Raw genomic sequence first — 19,750 nt, 5'->3', positions numbered from 1 at the left:
TAATTGTGTTTTCTCTTTTGTCTTTTGTGAAATTGATCCTTATCGTGGTCCGCGCCAAACTGAAATGGGGAAGGGAGGGGGGGGGGGGGAAGCCAAGCCCGCTAATTGTGGGGACAAAAACGAGAAACTAATAGAGTAAATGTATGCGTAATTATGTTTGTTTGTGTGTGTTTATGTATATTCTGGTGCGATGTGACAAGGTTTAAAAGGATATTATTTGAGTCTCTAAAGTCTCTAAAGTCTCTAAAGTCTCTAAAGTCTTTAAATCTCCAATGCAATTGCCCTTTGCCTGTTTTTCAATTATCATTTTGTTGTTTGAAAAGCACAAAAAAGATGGTGTTTAGTGTTGGGTTTACTTTAGATCCATACTCTTTTCAAATTTTTTTCTTAACTTTTAAATCCAATCCTTTTGTTAGTCAACCCTTATCATTATCTACTTTTTGAACTATTCACCATCATCACCACCACCATTATCACCCTCATCGTCGTTGCTTTCAATTGGTTGGGGAACCCCACAAAAGTCTATTGGGCCAAGAGGCATGACTAAGTGATACCAAGACAAAGACTACAATCACTTTTTTTTTCTTTCCATTTTTTAAAAATTTTGCTTTACTTTCAACTGGGAATGACCATTGGCAATTGAAAAATGCAATTTTTATCTTTGTCAACTGAGAGTGGTTTTTTTGTAACAACTCCCCAGGTTGTTTTATACCCCTATTTTGTTGGTTTGTTTTTAATTGTATCTTTCGTTTGATAAGGTCTCTCTCCACTTCATCTCCAATTTTAGCAAAAAAAAATCAAATTCCGCTCTTTCTTTTCCACCCCCCGCCCTCCTGTTGTCATTCGTCCTATATTTTTTCAACTTTTATATCCCTCCCTCATCTATTAATTCTTCTTGTCATTCACTACCAGTGATCTCTTGTTGATTCGTCTCGAACGAATTTGTACCACAATTCTCTTTCTTATCTCGCAATTGGATTTATTCTGTTCATTGCGACACAAAACACCGTTTTTCAAGCGTTATCATCACACTCAACATTGCTGATAATAAAAATCACGGAAAATGTTGGTCAGAGATTGAAGCAGAAATAAATAAATGAATAATTAATTAATTAATTAATTTGTGTTCTTTTCTTTTTTTTTTTTTTTTTTTTCAATTGGCAAATGCTTCTCCTGTCATCCATCCCCAAAATAATAAATGGCCGTTATCAGCAGTGGAAGGCCCAAAAAATTTGCCCAATAAGAATCGTCAATGCAGAATGAGTAAAGCCAAAGCCAGGAGGTAAAATGACATGCAAATGTATATATATATATATATATATGGCAGTACACACAAGTTTATACACCTAGATAAGATCACGGAAAAAAATGGAAAAAAAATAAAATAATATTAAAAGAATAAAAAATTTAATCATGTTTACGAGAGTAATTATAATAATAAGATGGAGTAACGTTTAACTTTTGAAACTTTTATTTCCTTTTTGCTTTTTGCATTTTGCATTTTGCATTTTGCATTTTTTTTTTTGATATATCTTTTGGCAAGTCACTTTTCAAGGAAAGGAGTTAGCCAAAGACCTATTTTGGAATATACCAAACATTCTCCTTGCATGTAGAGTTGGTCAAAGTGTCAATGGCTCTATATGTTCCGGTCAAGACATTACCTTGCAAGTTGTGATAGTACCAGATCTCATCAATGGCACCATTCAAACAACCTACATACACTTGACCTCCATGAGCCTTTGCCAATGCATCTTGTACGTCGCGCAACTTGTATTGCTTAGCAACCGTTGGATAGATACCTGCCGCAGCAAGAAACTCAAAAGTATCAAGCTGTGACCAAATCTCAACAACTTTCTTGAAAAACTGCACTGCTTGCTCGTGTTCTCTAAACTCACCAGTGAAGCATGGCGGATTAAGGGTATTCATACATGTACCGTGCTTATTATACTCGTGTTCCCATAACGCAACACTTGCTTGGTCCTCAACATTGGATTTCTCGGTATTGATCCAATACTTTTTCATAATATGCAACAACTCGGGCTCATGAAATTCTTCCCCAATCAAGTGCGTCAAATTATCTCTAGCATCGTCTAATTCCAAATCAGGCTGACAATTGGACCTATATGAACCATCACAAAGATCATTCCATAACCCATGGATGGTGAATGTTCTTCTCACGTCATCGTACAAACTATCAATCTGAGCTTGGATATCTGATTTGACAATATCTTGGGCTGTACCATTAACAGCAATGCTCAACAATGTCGTATTGTAATCCCAGAATTGGGTCAGCATCAAGATTCCATAATCCTCAAAGCAGCACGAATCAGAGATGGCCGTCGAGTTGTGACACGACCAAGTATTATTTGTTTCAGAAATAAACGCAGAACAATCCTCAACCGAGTAAAGGTTTGGACCCGAAGAGGAGTCTGATGAAGTACGTTGACCATGAAAGTATTTCCCAAAGTATGGCTCGGCCATGGAAAGTTGTGCTACCAATGCAGCTGCAAAAAAATTGGAGATCATATCAAGCTGTAGAATTAGAATTATATATATATATCTATATATAAATATATATGTATAAAGAACGACAAAGAGGTTTCTTGTTAGGTTGAAGTTAGGATTAGTGCTAACGCTAACGGTAGAGCTAGTGTTAATATGTTGTTGGTAATATCAAGGTACCTATTTTCAATATTTACCAAGTTAAATAAAGTAGAAGCCAAAAAATAATAAAAAAAAAAGGAAACAAAAAAAAATTAAAAAAGAATCAAATGGTTCCCGCTTACCTCTATTATATACTCTTTCTCATCAACCATCAAATGATCCTACTCTTTTGTTTAATAATAATGATGATGCCGTACATTGAATGGTAGATGAAAGATACAAAAGAGTATAGCTGTATACAAACAATAAAAAAAATTTCAGGTACCTCTGTGTTTTACTTTAGAGTTAAGTTCCATTGCATGTAATTTCAATAAATTGGACTTGGATGCCCACATGGTATTATCAACGTATGCCGATTACTTTTGGGCCGCTTTCGAATCAAACCTCTTTCTTTCTTTCTTTCTTACACTCCACAAAATTTATATTTCCAACCCCACCCCCTATATTGCCCTTGCAGTTGTAACTAGCTTCTATTTTAATCTGCCATTCTACCATTTTGAGCCAAATAGCATCCAAAAACGTCTAATTCATCACTTGCTTTTAGTATTGCTAAAACCGAGAAAGTACCTAACGTAAATTAAAGATTGCACGTGTTTTTGATTTTTTTTTCTGATTTTCACAACCAATCTATTTCATTACACACGTGCTGCTTTTTACAAATTCGAAATAAATTACCAAATTCAAGTTTAGCTCACACAGTCACTCATTTATTTACTCACTTGACTATAAACACAAATCTAGCTCCTGTAAAGAGAATCTTTCATTACTGTGATCATCATCATAACCATTATGACTATCTCGATCTGTGACAGTATTAGCAAAACAGTCAATTCTTGGATACGATGGTACCAAAGAGTCCGCGCATTGAACATAAGCACTATTAAACAATTTCCAAAACGGCTCCCTAACTTTCCTTGCCGGGTGGAATAAGGCAGCCCATACGTAGTTCATAAACACACCATTACCCACAGTTACTCTCAAAGAATCCAAACTCTCTAATATTCTCGAAATCACATGCGGCGAAGTTTCAAAGATATTCGGCAACACCAAATTGAGAAAGTGCACAAAGACTTCTGTATTCTCACCATCTGTCAAACCGTAAACATTTAACGCCACATGGGAAACAACAGTTGCCGCAGTCTGCCTGTGCACCAAATCCCTATCAATCAATGCATCTTCCAACAATGGTGTGATTGCAAACAAATAGTCCCTACTGGTTTTGCCATCAAGGTATTCAAACAAAAAACTAAGTGCCTTCAAAATACCATTTTGTACATTCTTCTCCGGCGTCCGGTATTCGTTCATAATTGCTGGAAGCACAGTAAATGGCTGACATTTCTCGGCAACAATCCCCATTGCTACCGCTGTACATACTCGTAGTTGACGCTCTTGAACTTTTAAATTATTCAATAACATAACAATCACATCCTGCGGACCAATCGTATTGGCTATGTGACCAAAAGTGGCGTTGGCGGCAATACGGATCCGCTTCTTCGACGACTTGAGCATCTCGAGCAAGTCAAAACAAATACGCATCCACTCTTTGGCATTGATCGTCTCGGCATTCCGCGTAGCAATTAATCCAATCAATTTGATGCTTGACTCTTGAACTTTTTCATGTCGATTCTTTAAAATTGGCGTTAACGTAGGCAAGATCTGATTTATAGAAGGATTGCTCATTGACAAAAGGGTATCTTTATTGATGGAGTTGACACAAGCGTGCAACGCATTGATTATGGACCCAAGTACGTCCGGGTACACTTCACCCAATGACTCATACAAAATGAGGATCAACTTGCTCAATATATTATCTGCCTCAACTCCATTATCTTCGTCCCGTCCCGAGCTTCCAATCACGGGAGCTATAATGGTGACAAGATCGCAAGACTGTTGCCGAATTTCTGGCGATTTATTCTTCATCCGGTATAGTAATGAACTAATTATAGAGCCTAAATAAGGCTTTAAACGCGACGACAATGCTTTCGCCAAAGAGTTGAAAGCATAAAGATAAATTGCACCACTATTACCACTACTATTATTTCCACCTTCAATTGACTGCTCCTGAAATGCAAACAATACACCATCAACTGTGATGCGCACATCATCAGAGTTCATTTCAACTAGTGCATCAGGGTTTGCTGAAATAAGAACATTTACTGCCTCTACAGCAAGTCGACGCAACTGTTCATTGTCATCCTTTGTGAAGTGGATTATGTTTCGCAATACTAGCATAGTGTTAAACCTGCTTGCCAAGTGCTGTGTAGCTGCAATCACAAGTTTCAAAACTTGTGATGATTCCAGAGCTGTTCGTCTGTTCCAAAACGCTCTAAAGAATGGAATGAATACCCGTTGTTGATATTCGGGTACAATCTGCTTCGACAATGGTAGCTTCAACAAGACTTTGAGAACAGTTTTCCTCATATCTTCATCAGGAGATCCATATTGCTTAGATATTAGATACATCACCTCCTTGACATAGTGATTGGTGTATTCCTCGTATCTTGGGTCAAAAACCATCAATGGGATCAAAGAGCCTATGCATCGCAAATAGGCTGCCAATACCCTTCCTCGTTGTCTTTTGGTTTCGTACCAAAGTGGCTCCAAGGTACGTTCAAACGAATCTATACCATACGGTTCAACACTCTCGGCAAGTTGGGCCAAAGTCAACGCAGTAATAGCCCTAACTTGCTGCAGCTCATCATTGATGGCCGGTGTCAAAATCTCAACAATTTGCAGGAGAAAAGGTAAAATTGTTGATCCATTACCTTTGCCAAGAGAAATGCACAATTGTTGCACAATTTTTATTCCCGTATGGCGAGCCGTCCATGCTTGCTTGGACCTTACCACAGCTTTAAGAAAAGGTAAAAATTGTTGAAGACCAATGGTACTTGCAACAATGGCAAGTACTCTAGAAGCCACATTTCTCACATACTCATCGACATGATCCAAGTCTGGACGCAATGTTGATACCATATTGGCAAACCCAACTGCCTTGGTCAAATTCGAGATAATCTCACGACTCTCTGTCCTCATGGTGATACTCTCATCAATCAAAAAAGGCGAAAGCACATGAATAACCTTCAGAGTGTAAGGACGAATTGACTCATTTAATCTGAGCATTATTCGACTCATCATCTTGATTAACAAATGGCGCTCTTGTTCGTCCAAACTCGGTTCAAGCAAAACTGGAAGTATTTGGCTAAGCAATGTCTTTGGGCCAAATTTAACAGCATTTTCTGTTAAAGACCGCATGGCACGTTTTCGAACTATACGAGTACCATTCTTTGCTTTCAAAACTAATTTCATTGACTGAACCTCTTTCTGCTCCTCAGCACTGAGTTCTTCAGGACGTTTTTGCAAAAGCTCACCAAAATACTTTTTATCTTCCTCCTTAAAGTATTCTAATCCACGCAAGCCAGGAAACACAGCAACAGTGTCTAACGTACTGAGAGGAACATCCTCGTTACTTGGTGGCTCGTAATATTGGGGGCCAGTCAATTGGTTGAAATTTAGTTGCGGTCTAGATACCAATCCTTGGTACTCCAGAGGAGGAGTAGTCTTCACGTAGCCTTCTGGAAGTACCATTGTAAGAATTTCATCGGTCAAGGGTATACCATTTATTACTGGAACATTGTTTTCCTTTAGCTTCTTTACAAGTGATAACTCAGCTGACTCGATACTGGTGTCTGTTACGAGTGATTGTTGTTTCTTTAGCAGTGGCTGTGTAGGGACATCTTCAAGGTGGAGGCCAACTCTTTTCCTTTGCTCTCTCGGTTTTAAATCATTAATAGTGGCAACAACTTCGTGTTCGCCTTTCTCTATTTGACGCTCCTTCAAAACTTCTTTGTACGGCTTACTGCTGTCGAAATTAAGGTCAATATCTCTGTGATACTTTTGTTTATTGTAATCATTTTGAAATCTCCGAGCATTCAGCTCCGTTTGAGAATTTACTCTTGCGGTTGCTGCATCCGTCTCTATCTCTTCCTCCAACCTCTTCTTCAAAGCATCGGGAATTGTGTACGAGCCAGTTAAGGTCTTACTATCCGCGGGCATTTCATATGAATGTGTGCGTAGTTGTTGTTTTAATTGTATAAATATCCAATGATAATTCCAGGTGTTTATTGATATATACTGATATTTGCTGATATTCTATGTGACATTTACTGGTGGTGTTTTTTTTTTCTGATAGTTGTGATGTCTATGATGAATGTGGAGTCCAAGCACATCTTATCGCGGAATCTAGCATGCAACGATTTTAAAAGTTTAAAGAGAAAAAAAAAAAAATTTGAAGAAAAAAAAAAAACGCAAAAAAACGTAAAAATAAATATAAAAAAATAAAACCTTTACTTTTATCTTATACCCAAGACCCTTGCTATACTTCATTTCACATTATTCATCAAGTCTACAATTTTGTATTCATTTGAAGCATAAAAACGGAATTATACCACAAGGAAAAAAAAAAGGAAACAATAATGTCCAGCCAGAATGCTACAGTGCTTTTGACTAGATTGCTTTCATTACGTGAATCATCATCCTTCCATCTCATCTTAGATTCCGTTGCTCAATCATCGTACTATTTAGTGCAAGAATATTTTTATCATCTGCGGAATACAAACATTATTTATCTTTCATATGAAACTGCAAGTAAACCTAAAAATGTCAATGAGTTTTTGGATTGTACTGTGACTCCTTTAACAGATGTTATTCAATTTGTTAAAAATCATACAAAATCTGGCGTCAAGAACTTGGTGCTAGTAGATTCCCTCAATTATATTGATAACGAAAGCCTACCGCAATTTCTTGCAAGCTTGGTCAATCCGGATGTTGTTGTGGTTGCTACGTATCACACGAGTTGTATTGCGCCATACATCACATATACCAACTACCCATCTAGTTTATCATTACTCACATATATCGCAACCACAATCTTTGATATCCAGCCATCGCTAAGCGCTAATGTTGACCATGAGACCCTTGAAAAGCAAGTGTCCAAGTTGTGTTTTCCGGTAAATGCAAATTTGAACAGTACCAAATTTGAGCTCGTGCTAACAAATCGAAGGAAATCTGGAAGATCTATTACCTATCGTTTTGACCTCGATTGCGAAAACCATGAATACGAAGTGCTGAAGAAAAAATCTGGCAGCGGCGCCGAAGCAGAGGATGAGGAAGAATTGCTTAGAGATCTCACTACTTTCAATTTGACAACGAGTGAGAAACAGAAACTTGCAAGAGAGCAAGTCGAGTTGCCATTCATGCAAGCACAAGAGGCTTTAGGATCTGCAGGAGGAGCAATTGTATATGAATTCGAAAAGGATGATGACTACGATGAGGAAGATCCATATGAAGATCCTTTTTAATACAAGAAACCAGAGAGCATGAAATAACATGAAATAACATGAAATAACATGAAAAGTAAAGTTCAAAAATATTAAGAGAAAAAAAGTAAGAAAATAAACCGATGCAAAATGAAGAACGTAGTAAAATTAACTGGTTTTATTTATTACCCCTGATTCTCTTTCTAACTAGAGTTTGCTCCTATTTAGTCTATTTTACTCTTGCGCAACACCTTTAGTTGGATAAACGACTTGAGCTTACCTAATCCTGTATCCTTCGCTGCCCTCTCAAACTCTTCTTCGGTGACTGTCTTTTTCGTTATCAAGTTGAACACGATTCCGAAAGCAAGTGACATCACAGTACAGGTTAATATGATCACATTGTAAGGCATAGAAAAGTCAGGGGTTGGAAGTGTCAACAAGAGACTCGTGGTTCTAAATTCATACATCTTCTTTGCTCTTTCATTTGATCTATAGTTTTCGCTTTCTCTTTCCTCCCAATCCTCCTTGATAACAATTATGATCGCTGGCTCAACATCGAAACCATGATTTGCATCAGGTGGATATTCTCGATACAATAATAAAGACTTGTCGAAATCATAGGTCATGGCCAAAGTCAGCAATGCAGGTACCTCAATCAACATTTCAAGATGGGAAGGTCTGCTCCGGTCAGCTGATGGCCTATAATAAAAGTCCTTGATAAATTCTGCGGTATTTTTTGTTTCCATTTTATTTAAAGAGAGCTTCATGGTACTCATGTACAATCTCATGAACCAAGGCAAGGATTCAAAATAAATAAATCGAACTGGCTGTTTAGATGTATTAGTAAAAGCAACACGCAACCCTCCCTTGTCCAACGAATAACCTGTCAATGATCTAGCCACTTGCAACAGTGGTTGTTCAATTGGTCTAACAATTGAACTATTTGAAGTCTGAAATTTGAAATCGTACAAAAATGGCAGATCAATGGTTTCTAAAATCCAACCCTTACCGTCACCGTTTAAAGTGTTAGAGATCCTCGAGTCAGCGCTTTCTCGGTGCATGGTGATATTCCAAACTGTTGGTTCAACTTTTATGGAGACCCTAGTCACATCTTTGTCATCCTGGAAAGCCGGTCCTTTAATCTTACGTCCGTAAAGAGTTTCCAAACTCCATTCCTGTTCTGCTGCCTCACCCAATGGGAAACATTGCCAAATGTTATTTGTTTTCGTTGAATCGCATCTCAATTTATCTCCTGGTGTCGGTTTCGGGATACCTCCCTCTTGGCGTTTTCTAATCGAACGGATCACGTCAACCACTTGATTAATCGTCTGGTGCAACTCCAATCTGCACAACTCATTTGTTTCATCGCATTTGGTGTGAACATCAATGGACATGCCATGCCATAAAGAGTCAAATACTTTATGACCATCGAGCAATGAGGAAATTCCTGATTTACCTCGCGTAGGAAGTAGCTTTAAGAAAGGGGTTAAATTCTCCGTGCAAACGGGCTCACTTGGCAAAGCTGCTCTAAAGAGAAATAATTTGTTTCCAGCAACGGGTCTATAACTGGTCTTGCCATCAATACTACTAAAATTGGTTATGAAATTTGGATAAGTTGTTGTACTATCATCGATCGAATTGAGCGATGCGCAAAAGAATCCAGATAAAATTTTTGTTAATTTTTGCCAATTACGTTTAGCAGAAATGTGGTTCGATGCTTCAATGATGGCCACGACTTCGACTCCGGTACCCCCACTATGACTTCCATTAAACGGGAGTTTGCCCCACGACTGCGAGTCCCACCAGCCTTGTGTGAATCTCAAGGATAAATCGCGCGTATTAGTAGATTCGAGAACAGGGCCAAGTGAACTGGAAAATAAACTATAGTGACTGTGCTTTGATGTCTGTTTTTCCAAAGTAGACTCATTTATATACGATATTTCAATTGGTTGTGAAATACTATTGAACTGAAAACTGGACAATAATTTATTTCGTGGTAATGGCTGAAGATCTAGCAGCTCCGAGTATAGCTCGCTCGCCAACGCACAATGAGCGAATAAAGCTCCAAAGGTTACCACTACTACGGCTAGATTCCACATAAAGTTGTAATGGTATATCTGAGCTTTAAGAAAAAGAATGTTCAAAATTTTCTTTTTTTTTCCTTTCTTTTCTTTATTTGATTAGTAGTTTCACTATGTATTTGTTTGGATTTGGATCAATTTGTGTTTGATTATCGCGTAGCCTCAAGGTATTCGCGAACCATTGATTTGCAAATTCTCTCTCTCTCTCTTTTCTCTTTGGCTCTCTCTCTCTCTCTCTGTGTGCTTCAATACAAGTGGAAAGTGGGAGGAGGAGGGAAAAATATATTTATACATACTGCACAGAGAGAGACCTATACATTTTCTTTGTTTACTTTTCTGTTTACATCTTGTTTTTACAACTTTCTATTTTATACAATTCTATTTTATAATCTTCTTTTGAGTTTTTCTTTTATTTTCTTTTTTATTTCCTAATATACAACTTGTATTAATGGCCCAGGCTGAACAATTCATATGAAGGAGATAGATTATATAGAACAGCATAAGGAAAATATTGAACCACTGAAAGGTGGAAGATCTGTTTCAAAACTAGCTTCATTTTACTCCACTTCCGATACGTACAAGTACCAAAAACAAAAAGCGCAACTTCTCTTGGAAAAGGACAAATTTGAGTATAGCATTGAAAAGTCACAGGAGCTCGATGACCCGCTACAGGCATTTGTCGACTATATTGATTGGACTCATACTCATTTTCCACAAGGAGCCAATGTCGAGAGCGGGTTGGTGCTCTTGCTAGAGCGATGCACATCGTGCTTTCGAGATGTACCGCAATACAAAAACGACCCACGGTATTTAAAAGTATGGATTGAATACATCAAGTATTCAGATTCACCAAGAGACATATTCATATATTTGGCCAAAAAACAGATTGGAGTGCAGCTAGCGATATATTACGAAGAGTTTGCACATTTTCTTGAACTGGAAGGCAAAATTACTGATGCCAGGGAGATATACGAGTTAGGAATCCAACTTCTGGCATTTCCACTTGAAAGACTTCGGAAATCTTTTAAATTTTTTAATGAGCGTATTAACGCTAATACAATACCGGGAGTGGAAGAATCAAGTCGAATAGCGCCAAGTGAAAAACACGGTCCTGCTAGTGTAGCAGCTAGTGCAGCTGAAGATCGAGCCAATTCACCCAATGAAGGAGGGGAATATTTGGAACCCAAAATGAAAAAATCAAAAATTGATATATATCAAGATATCGACCAGAGCAGCCGAAGCGTGCTATTGTCTATATTTGATGATGTTGGAGATGTTCATTTACAGAGCAAACTACAAAGAACAAAGGAGAATGTTATACCTGCTGTACAGTGGCAAGGACAAATCTTGAAGCAGAAGGAGAAGCGACAGATTCGACTGTCGGATAAAATTGAGATATTTCGAGACGAAGACAACAGTGAAGCATCTCTGAGTGAAAGCAAGAAGCAACTGGACCCTGGATTTAAACAACGAGTGTGCACAGACCGTTTAGGAGGCAACGAAAACTTGTACTACACTTTGGTAGAGGTTACTGGTAAAAGACCGGAGCGAGTGATGATCAACATGGACTTATTATACCCTGTTCATCTGGAAGAGCTAGGCTTTAGCGAACTACTAGCTATAACACGTTACAGACAGCGCATGAGCAAATCTTTAAATTGCAATTCTCCAAAGCCTATTGACAAAACCAAGGTTGCAGAAATTACTGAAACATTTACAATACCACTAAATGATGATCATACAATGAAAATTAGAGATCCTACACTTACCGCTGTGACAAAATTAGCGCAGAACGACGTGCTTGATATGTTTAATGGTTCTCCGCCGGCGGAGCTAACGGAAGATGAAGACAATAATGTGGTCGAACCCACTGTAACTAACTTGGAAGGATTTGTCACTGAAACCTTGCACCCAAAGGAACATGTTGAAGAATTTTATAGAGAAAATAATGGCCACCAGAGTGTTGGTTATCATAATCAGAAAGATGGTAGTAACAGCCAAGAAGTCCAAGTTCCTCAGCTCCACCAACATCACCAACACTACCAGCATCACCAACACTACCAGCATCACCAACACCACTATGACAACTACCATCATGACAATTCAATACCAACACAAGTGGACTCGCTTTCCCCGCAGGTGAACCGTGAGATACACACGGGGGCTTCTAAAATAGAAGGACAGCAAATTATCGATCCGTTTTCTCATGCCCTCCAGGATCACATAATTGAGGAATCAAATATACCCATAAGCCTTTTTCCTGGCTTTTGTGACCGATCCAATAAATCGATGGAATTTGTAGCAAAGCAGCGCAGAAATAGCACTGGTTTTCTGAAATCAATCAGCAGAGCTTCTAAACTGTCAATGATTGATTGCGGAGGGGATGAGCTATTCTGCTTGATACGAAAGCTAGGTGACGGGGGCTATGGCTATGTGTACTTGGTGGAATCGGCATCTAGTGGCGCATCTAAAGCTCTCAAGGTTGAGAACCCAGCTTCTAAATGGGAATTTTACATTTTGCACCAAATCAATAAGAGATTGTTGAAATCACCAGAACATAGCAGGTTGTTTATCAAATGTGAAGCCCTATATTTGTTTCGCGATGAAAGCTTTTTGATTTTAGATTATTATCCTCACGGTTCTTTATTAGACCTTGTTAATTTATTCCGATCCCAAAATCGAGCAGTTGATGAGGATTTGTGTATATTTTTAACCATTGAGTTAATCAAGAGTACAAATGTTTTGCATGAAATTGGAATCATTCACGGTGACTTGAAAGCTGACAATTGCATGCTTCGATTAAATCATGTGGATGACCACGTGTGGAGTGAAGTTTATGATGGAAAAGGGCAAAATGGCTGGGATGGAAAAGGAATCACGATTATTGATTTTGGCAGAGCAATCGATATGACTGCTTTTCGAAACAACGACAAAAACCGGAGCAGCAACAACGCAATTGAAAATGAAAACAAAACAAGTGTCCAATTTGTTTCTCATCTTATAACTGATGACCAAGATTGTCCGCAAATGAATGAGGGCAGACCATGGACTTTTGAAGCTGATTACTATGGATTGGCTTGCATTGTACATACACTACTATTCGGCAGCTATCTAAAGGTGAATGCTTCAACCTCTACTGCAATGAGAACATCAGTTACGTCCAGCACTATAGCTCCGACCTCTATACGCGTTGGCAAAGTGCGTCCGCAACAAAATTTTAAACGGTACTGGCAAACCAATCTTTGGGAACCACTTTTTGATATACTTTTGAACCCCAAAATTGAAAATAGCGGAAATAATAGTGAAAATAAAGATAATTTTCAAATTGCGGTTGCTGAGAAATTGAGGGATATTCAAGTAGAGATGGAGATTTGGCTTGAGAGAAATTCAAAAAGCCATAATCTCAAGTCCAAACTCAAGTCACTTGAACTGGATCTTGCAGCTATACACAAAGTATAAAGTGAACAGATAGAATTTTAATGTATAATGTATAATGTTTAATTTTTAATTTGCAATGTTTAATAATACAATAAGCACTATTTAATGTGTAATTCGCGAGGCAAGATATATAATTTCGAAATTTTTTGAATTTTGATGCATACCTAAAAAATAAAACAGGAATTTACCTTTCACCTTATGCATGATCAATGGCCCTCTTCTTCTTCTCTCAAGTTTTTTAATCTAGCATCAATGATTGCATCCACATCGTCGTCGTCGTCATCATCACCATTGGCGCTGCCACGTTTACGCAATGCTCTGGAAAGAGACCATTTCCTATTACGTTGCTTGATTTTGATTCTCTTGCCACTGGGTAGTGTCTCATACTTGTCGTCACTGGTTCTTGCAAAATCATCGCCATAAATTTTAGACCCATCACTACTAGGAGGTAATTCGTGGTCTAATTGGTTTGTACCAGCTCTTTTGCGGTTAATAGACGACAGGATGTCTAAATGAGGCTCATAATTAGAATAATTGCTCAATTCAATATCAGCTGATGGATTTTCCTTTTCAGTGCTTTGTTTGTCACGCAAAATTCCAATTTTGACTAAAATTTTTCTCAAAAATGCCTTTGTTGTCGATGGATCTCGAGGCCACGTCCAGCTTTGACACAACTCTTTATATGCAGCTGTCTCAAATATCCTCCGCAACTCCATATCTTGTTCATAAACTTTAAAAATTTCGTCATCACTAGGTTTGAACATGAATTTAAAAATCTTGATGAAAATGTCAAATAGTAACGGCACAAACGAAAAAATAAGTAACGATGCCCACCAACTTTGGTCACGTCCCCACTCATATAATCCATCAGCCACAAAGTAAATAGTGGATTGTTTCAGTTTGTACAAAGCCATGATCAAGACGTTCCATAAGCCAAACCCACCAACTGATATGATGAAGGAAGCAAATGCTAACCACTGACGGTTCTGCATCTCGAGAAGCGTACACTTGGCATTGATCAATATAATCATAACGGCAAACATCAATGAGCCAAATGCAAACGTCGTATTGTCGCGCAATGCAGTAAACCCCCAACAATAAAATGCCATAAAAGTGACACCAACACTTTGCAATGTAGCCAAAACCATCCACGAGATAAAGATCCTTAGATTAAACGCTTGGTAAAGACGGCCTTTGGCATATAGTTCAGGAACTGCCAAAAGTGTCGCCGGCTTGAGATCTTTATCAAACATACCTATACAAATAACTGGTAAGGATGTAAATAGAGTGTTGAACATGGATAATGACCAACTCTCGTACATTGATGATCCTGAAAATAAAGTGCTTCGTTGATAAACACATTGCGTTAAATAGAATAACAACTCTTTGTAAAATGTGCAAAGCACAAACTTTGATGTTCGCACATAGTTATAGCGTCCATTCACTAACAAAAGTTTTAGCAAGTACCTAAATTGGGCAATCGCGTAGTCTGCAGATCTTGCTGCTTGCAAACCCTCTTTTCCCGTTATACCAACACCAATATCGGCACTTTGGATCATAGCAATATCATTAGCACCATCACCAATTGCTAAAGTTACAGCCGATTTTTTCAATTTGCGTACAGCACTCACCATGTTAGCCTTTTGAGATGGAGATGCACGACAACAAATGGTAGAGTCTACCTGTACGCAAAGCTCAAGGAAATATGCAAATAGATCTTGATCCGCTTCAACATCGCCTAGTGTTGCTCCATCAATGACCAAAACACAATGCGCTATTCGACCTCCTTCCAAGTCTCTCAAGGTGGACTTGATGTTCTCACAAATCTTCCGCATCCCTTCATCATTGGTTAGCACCACTAATGTAGAATAATCTTTGATTAATCTACAAGAGTATCCGATATTGATTGCTGTTTCTCTCTTGTCACCAGTAAGCATCCACAATTTGATGCCTGCCCTTCGAAGTTTAACAATAGCTTCACTCACACCTTCCTGAAGTTTATCCTCGATTGCAGTGGCGCCAACCAATTCCAAGTTGCATTCAATCTTACTTCCAACTTCCTCAACCAATTTCGTTCGCTCACTCAACGCAGCTTTTGCATTTGCATATTCAGAATGCCATGACTCATATTCGTTTTTGTCCAACCAACGGAAAGAGTATAACAACGTCCTTAATCCTTCTGTAGAGAACTCCTCAATGTGTTCAAGAGTTTTTTCAATCAAAAACTCTTCGTTAACAAGTAATTTATCGTTTGGAATGAGACGCAATGCTGAGCCTGAATGAGTTTGTTGTTTATCATATCCATTAGTTGAATTACGCGCTCCGCCTTCATCCTCGTTCATTTCAAAAGTATATTTCCGAGCTTGTTGAATATGTAATGATTTACGAGCTTTCTCTGCAATCATTGCCACTTCCCGCTCTTCTTCTTCGGCTCCCATCAAGGCACTATCTATAGTGTTGACTCTATTAGTACCAGAAGGATTACCATGAACAAAATCACCACCGACGCCGGCACCGGCACCAAAATTTGCACTTGCACCTGCACCACCTGCACCGCCACCAATATTTAAGCTCTTGCGGAAAGAAAGACCAGATTCTCGAGACTCAATGTCCTGAGAGAATCTAGACTGGAGAATAACATCCTGTTCTTCCATTTTCCTCTCTGTAGTTTGGACAGAAATCTCCATAGCCTTTTGTTTGGCCATTTTAGCATTTTTAAGCTTTTCCAATATAATATTATCAGCACCTTTGCAAATAACACAGATGCGTCCATCCGGAAATTTAATTACAATGGACATTCTCTTTCTCGCAGAAGAAAACTCTATAACATCCAAGACTTTGTACTCTTCAAATACTGGGTCATTGTCAAATCCATGGGGATATGTCTTGACTGTTAATTTCTCAGAACGCTTGTCAAACATGACATAGCCCAAATCTCTTGCAGCTTGAACAAGAGCTAACTCGTCAGGTGAAGCAGCTTGATAAGTTATTGAAGAATCATCATGACCATTATTATTGTCGTCGTCATTTTCGTTATTATTACCATTATTATTGTTGTTGTCATTATCACCGACGGAACCCATATCCTTTTCCACTTCTTCGTCATCCAAAGATGAGGTTGAACTGCCGTCTTTGCATTTGTTCTTATCCTTTTTTCGAGGAAGACACGTGTTACAAAGTGCTAAACACAACAAAAAGAATTTCGCTTTCTTTGCAAACAATGTTTGTGGATGCGATTGTACGTATCTAAGCAAATGCAAGGAATTTGTAGCATCCTGCAATTTACGTGGTTGTGCTGTTGATACCCATGTCTTGGTGCTGACCCCAGATTGGCGCACATCCATGCTTTCTCTAGCCAAAGAAGTTGTGCTTATTCTGGGATTATATCCAATCTCCATTGACTCTGGATTTGCTTGCTTTTTGGTAGAAGACTGAGGTATATGCATACTTGTACGCGGAACCAATTTATCAATTCCATTGTTTTCTTCTGGATTCGACCGTTCCGTAAGCAATAAATCTAGATCATGTAGAAAACTAACTCCGCACACACTCATCTTCCTAAATACCATCTTGTTGTCAGTCAAAGTGCCTGTCTTGTCACTGAATATGTACGAGACCTGTCCCAACTCCTCCAATATGGTTGCAGTCTTGGCATCTGCAGGTGTGTTTGATTCCTTATGGTACATATCAATGTCAAATTGCAAGAAACACAATTGCATAACTTTTATAATTTCCATGGTGACATAAAGTGATAACGGAATAAGCGTATTGTACATGATGATAAAACCCATCAAAGTGGCTGCAACACCGGCATCCTGGTTATACAAATACCACGCGCCATCCCTATTGCTGAAATACTCAAGTCGTTGTGCCATTGTTGAGAATGCTGCTAACATAATGACAACAAACACCATAAATATTACAATATAGTTGATATTTTTCTGTAGCTTTGGCGCCTTTGTACGAGGATTCTTCAAATTATTCATTCTGACTTTGGTTTCTTCACCAGTAAACACAACTAGGCCAAGCACAGCTTTGGTATTTCTCAAAATACTGCCACGATAAACCATATTTTCTGATCCAAGTGGGAATGTCATATCGTGCATCGAAAAAGAGGCATCGAAATTGTATAGGTCAATGTTAGGATCCTCAGTTGTGACTAGAGCATGCAAATTTTTCAATCCAGGCACTGTAGACGCCCTGTCTGATAAATCCTTATGCGGCACTTTAGATTTCAAATTTGTTTCTCCGTCGAGAGCCATTGTTTCAACAAAAGCTTCTTGCGTATCGTTATTGCTCGTTGCAATCAAAATCATATCCGCAGGAAACCACTCGTCTTCGTTGACCTTAACAATATCTCCAACTTTGACATTTTTCCACTTTGTAGGAATTTCTTTTAGATTGTAGCGTTTTAGTGCGTGCTTATTGGTAAATGCCAAGTTTTCATTTGTGAGAGAATCTTCCATATCGGATAATGAGGAATTGTTAGACGCAATGTTTTGGACGGACAACAGCTGGGTTTTCCCATTTAAATTCATTCTGCTGTTATTTACCGGTATGGTCTCCGTAAGTATAGTGTTTATTGAATGTGTGTCAAAGCTGCTCATCTCCAAATCCTCTTTGATGACTGTGGTGAGTTTGTTATTCTCTTCCTTATCATGGCCGTGACGCTTCCAATCGTCAAATCCCTCTCTGGCAATTGAAATGGACATAAAGATGCATAGTGGTATAATTGTGGTGTAGTGACCCGTTGTGGACCAACCTGGAATCATTTGCATAATTGCCACCACCATAAAGTAACAGTTGGCAACTTTGGAAAATTGGGCTTTTAACTGCTTTGGCAAAAAGGAATAGACTGTGTATTTTGATGATGTGATGAGGTTATTGATATAAGTGTGATTTGTTCGTTCGTCAATATACCCTTTGAATTTTGTTGAGTAGTATTCGTCCTGGTAGTATGAATTCACAGACTCTGGGTTTACACTTAATGGTATTATTCGTCCTGTCTCTGTGTTGGGTAAACTCTTGATACCTAGTAATTTGTTTTTTAATTCCTTCAATTGGGTCAAAAATTTATTCTTTGGAACACCGTGTAGTCGTTGTCTTTTGGCAATAAAGGAGTTTGTACTATTGCTTGTCCTCATGCTATCCATTGTCAAGTGGGAAGAAGATTTTGTCAAGTGTGCGTCCAGAAGACTATTGTATGGGTCGTAGTGAGCACCTTTAACTGCAGTTGGGTTGATGGGAGAAAAAAGTTCTGGTGCTTCATCGATATTGATCAGCGGAGGCGGTTGTGGTGAATGGATTTGGTTTTTTGGAATGTCCTGGAGTTCTATACCTTTTTGTGGCTCAAATGTAGTTGTTGTAGATCCCGATAGTGGGATCTGGTAATTTTGCTGATGAGAGAGTTGTGGGTTCTGAAATGATGATGATGAAGAAGAAGATAATGGAACTGGAACTGGAGCTGAAGCTGGTCCCTGTGTATTGGAAGAAGAGGTTTTCGACTGTTGTGGCACCAGCAGCAGCAGCAGTGGTGGTGGTGTATCCTCTTGTATATTGAAAGCTTTATTAAAGAGCTGTGATCGTAGTGATAAACCTCTTTTGCGTCTGGGCTGGGGATTCAGTGGCACCTGTAATGAGTTATTGTTATTGTTGCCATTACTGTTGCCTGGTCTAAATGGTGTTGGCTCATGATCTCTTTCATTGTGTCTATTTTCTATATCCTCTTTAGCCCCATTGGCTTGAGAGGTTTCGTTACTATGTAGTGTAATATTGGGTAAGGTATTGTCCAGAGGATTTAGGTTGGACATATCAAGTTTTAGTTATATCGACATGCAAATATAGTGTGATTCAAACAAAAAAAAAATTGATTAAACTAATATTGTAGTATATATGAATTGCGATGTATATATATTCTTTATTGACTCTCTATGTTTGAGATAGTGTATAAACGAATGTAAAGTAGCGTTGGTTATGATAACTTTTGTAATACTGAAAAGCAAAGTTGTGTTAATCACTCACGTTGGCGCAGTTTTTGATCTAAGTTTCAGATAGAGAACGAGAAGAAAAAAAAAAGAAAAACCTCAAAGCCAAAATAGAAATAAAAATAAAAATAAAATTATAAAACGATTAATGAAAGTATTTTTATTTTTTGTTTGTTTGTTTTGTGACAGCGGTAGCACTGCCTCGAGGGTGGTGTGGCAGAGCAAGAGACACATAGTGGAAGACACATAGAGTGTGGGAGCAACGTAG

The 19,750-nt window shown here is 38.4% G+C and overlaps 6 protein-coding genes across 6 annotated transcripts; 2 read left to right on the top strand and 4 right to left on the bottom strand. All coding sequences in view use genetic code 12, as the record gives it.

Annotated features, from left to right (window-relative positions):
- Window positions 1-1,575: 1,575 nt before the first annotated feature.
- On the bottom strand, window positions 1,576-2,526 carry RNY1_1 (T2 family ribonuclease; the record flags this gene model as incomplete). The annotated part of the gene is made up of 1 exon (XM_001524549.1): window positions 1,576-2,526. One exon carries the CDS (start codon window positions 2,524-2,526, stop codon window positions 1,576-1,578), a length of 951 nt encoding a protein of 316 aa, XP_001524599.2.
- An 861-nt stretch (window positions 2,527-3,387) lies between these two features.
- prp10 (U2 snRNP component prp10) lies at window positions 3,388-6,717 on the bottom strand (the record flags this gene model as incomplete). The annotated part of the gene is made up of 1 exon (XM_001524548.2): window positions 3,388-6,717. The coding sequence occupies one exon, from the start codon at window positions 6,715-6,717 to the stop codon at window positions 3,388-3,390; it is 3,330 nt and encodes a 1,109-aa protein (XP_001524598.2).
- Window positions 6,718-7,136: 419 nt separating this feature from the next.
- Window positions 7,137-8,021, top strand: PVL30_004289 (uncharacterized protein; the record flags this gene model as incomplete). Its single annotated transcript, XM_001524547.2, has 1 exon — window positions 7,137-8,021. The coding sequence occupies one exon, from the start codon at window positions 7,137-7,139 to the stop codon at window positions 8,019-8,021; it is 885 nt and encodes a 294-aa protein (XP_001524597.2).
- A 182-nt stretch (window positions 8,022-8,203) lies between these two features.
- GPI16 (Subunit of the glycosylphosphatidylinositol transamidase complex-like protein) lies at window positions 8,204-10,078 on the bottom strand (the record flags this gene model as incomplete). Its single annotated transcript, XM_001524546.2, has 1 exon — window positions 8,204-10,078. One exon carries the CDS (start codon window positions 10,076-10,078, stop codon window positions 8,204-8,206), a length of 1,875 nt encoding a protein of 624 aa, XP_001524596.2.
- Window positions 10,079-10,531: 453 nt separating this feature from the next.
- On the top strand, window positions 10,532-13,519 carry BUB1 (protein kinase; the record flags this gene model as incomplete). The annotated part of the gene is made up of 1 exon (XM_001524545.2): window positions 10,532-13,519. The coding sequence occupies one exon, from the start codon at window positions 10,532-10,534 to the stop codon at window positions 13,517-13,519; it is 2,988 nt and encodes a 995-aa protein (XP_001524595.2).
- Window positions 13,520-13,704: 185 nt separating this feature from the next.
- Window positions 13,705-19,308, bottom strand: DNF3 (drs2 neo1 protein; the record flags this gene model as incomplete). Its single annotated transcript, XM_001524544.2, has 1 exon — window positions 13,705-19,308. The coding sequence occupies one exon, from the start codon at window positions 19,306-19,308 to the stop codon at window positions 13,705-13,707; it is 5,604 nt and encodes a 1,867-aa protein (XP_001524594.2).
- Window positions 19,309-19,750: the final 442 nt, after the last annotated feature.

The sequence above is a fragment of the Lodderomyces elongisporus genome, chromosome 5, assembly GCF_030384665.1.
Source record: "Lodderomyces elongisporus chromosome 5, complete sequence".
Classification (NCBI taxonomy): domain Eukaryota; kingdom Fungi; phylum Ascomycota; class Pichiomycetes; order Serinales; family Debaryomycetaceae; genus Lodderomyces; species Lodderomyces elongisporus.
This window is presented reverse-complemented; position numbering and strand designations above follow the sequence as displayed.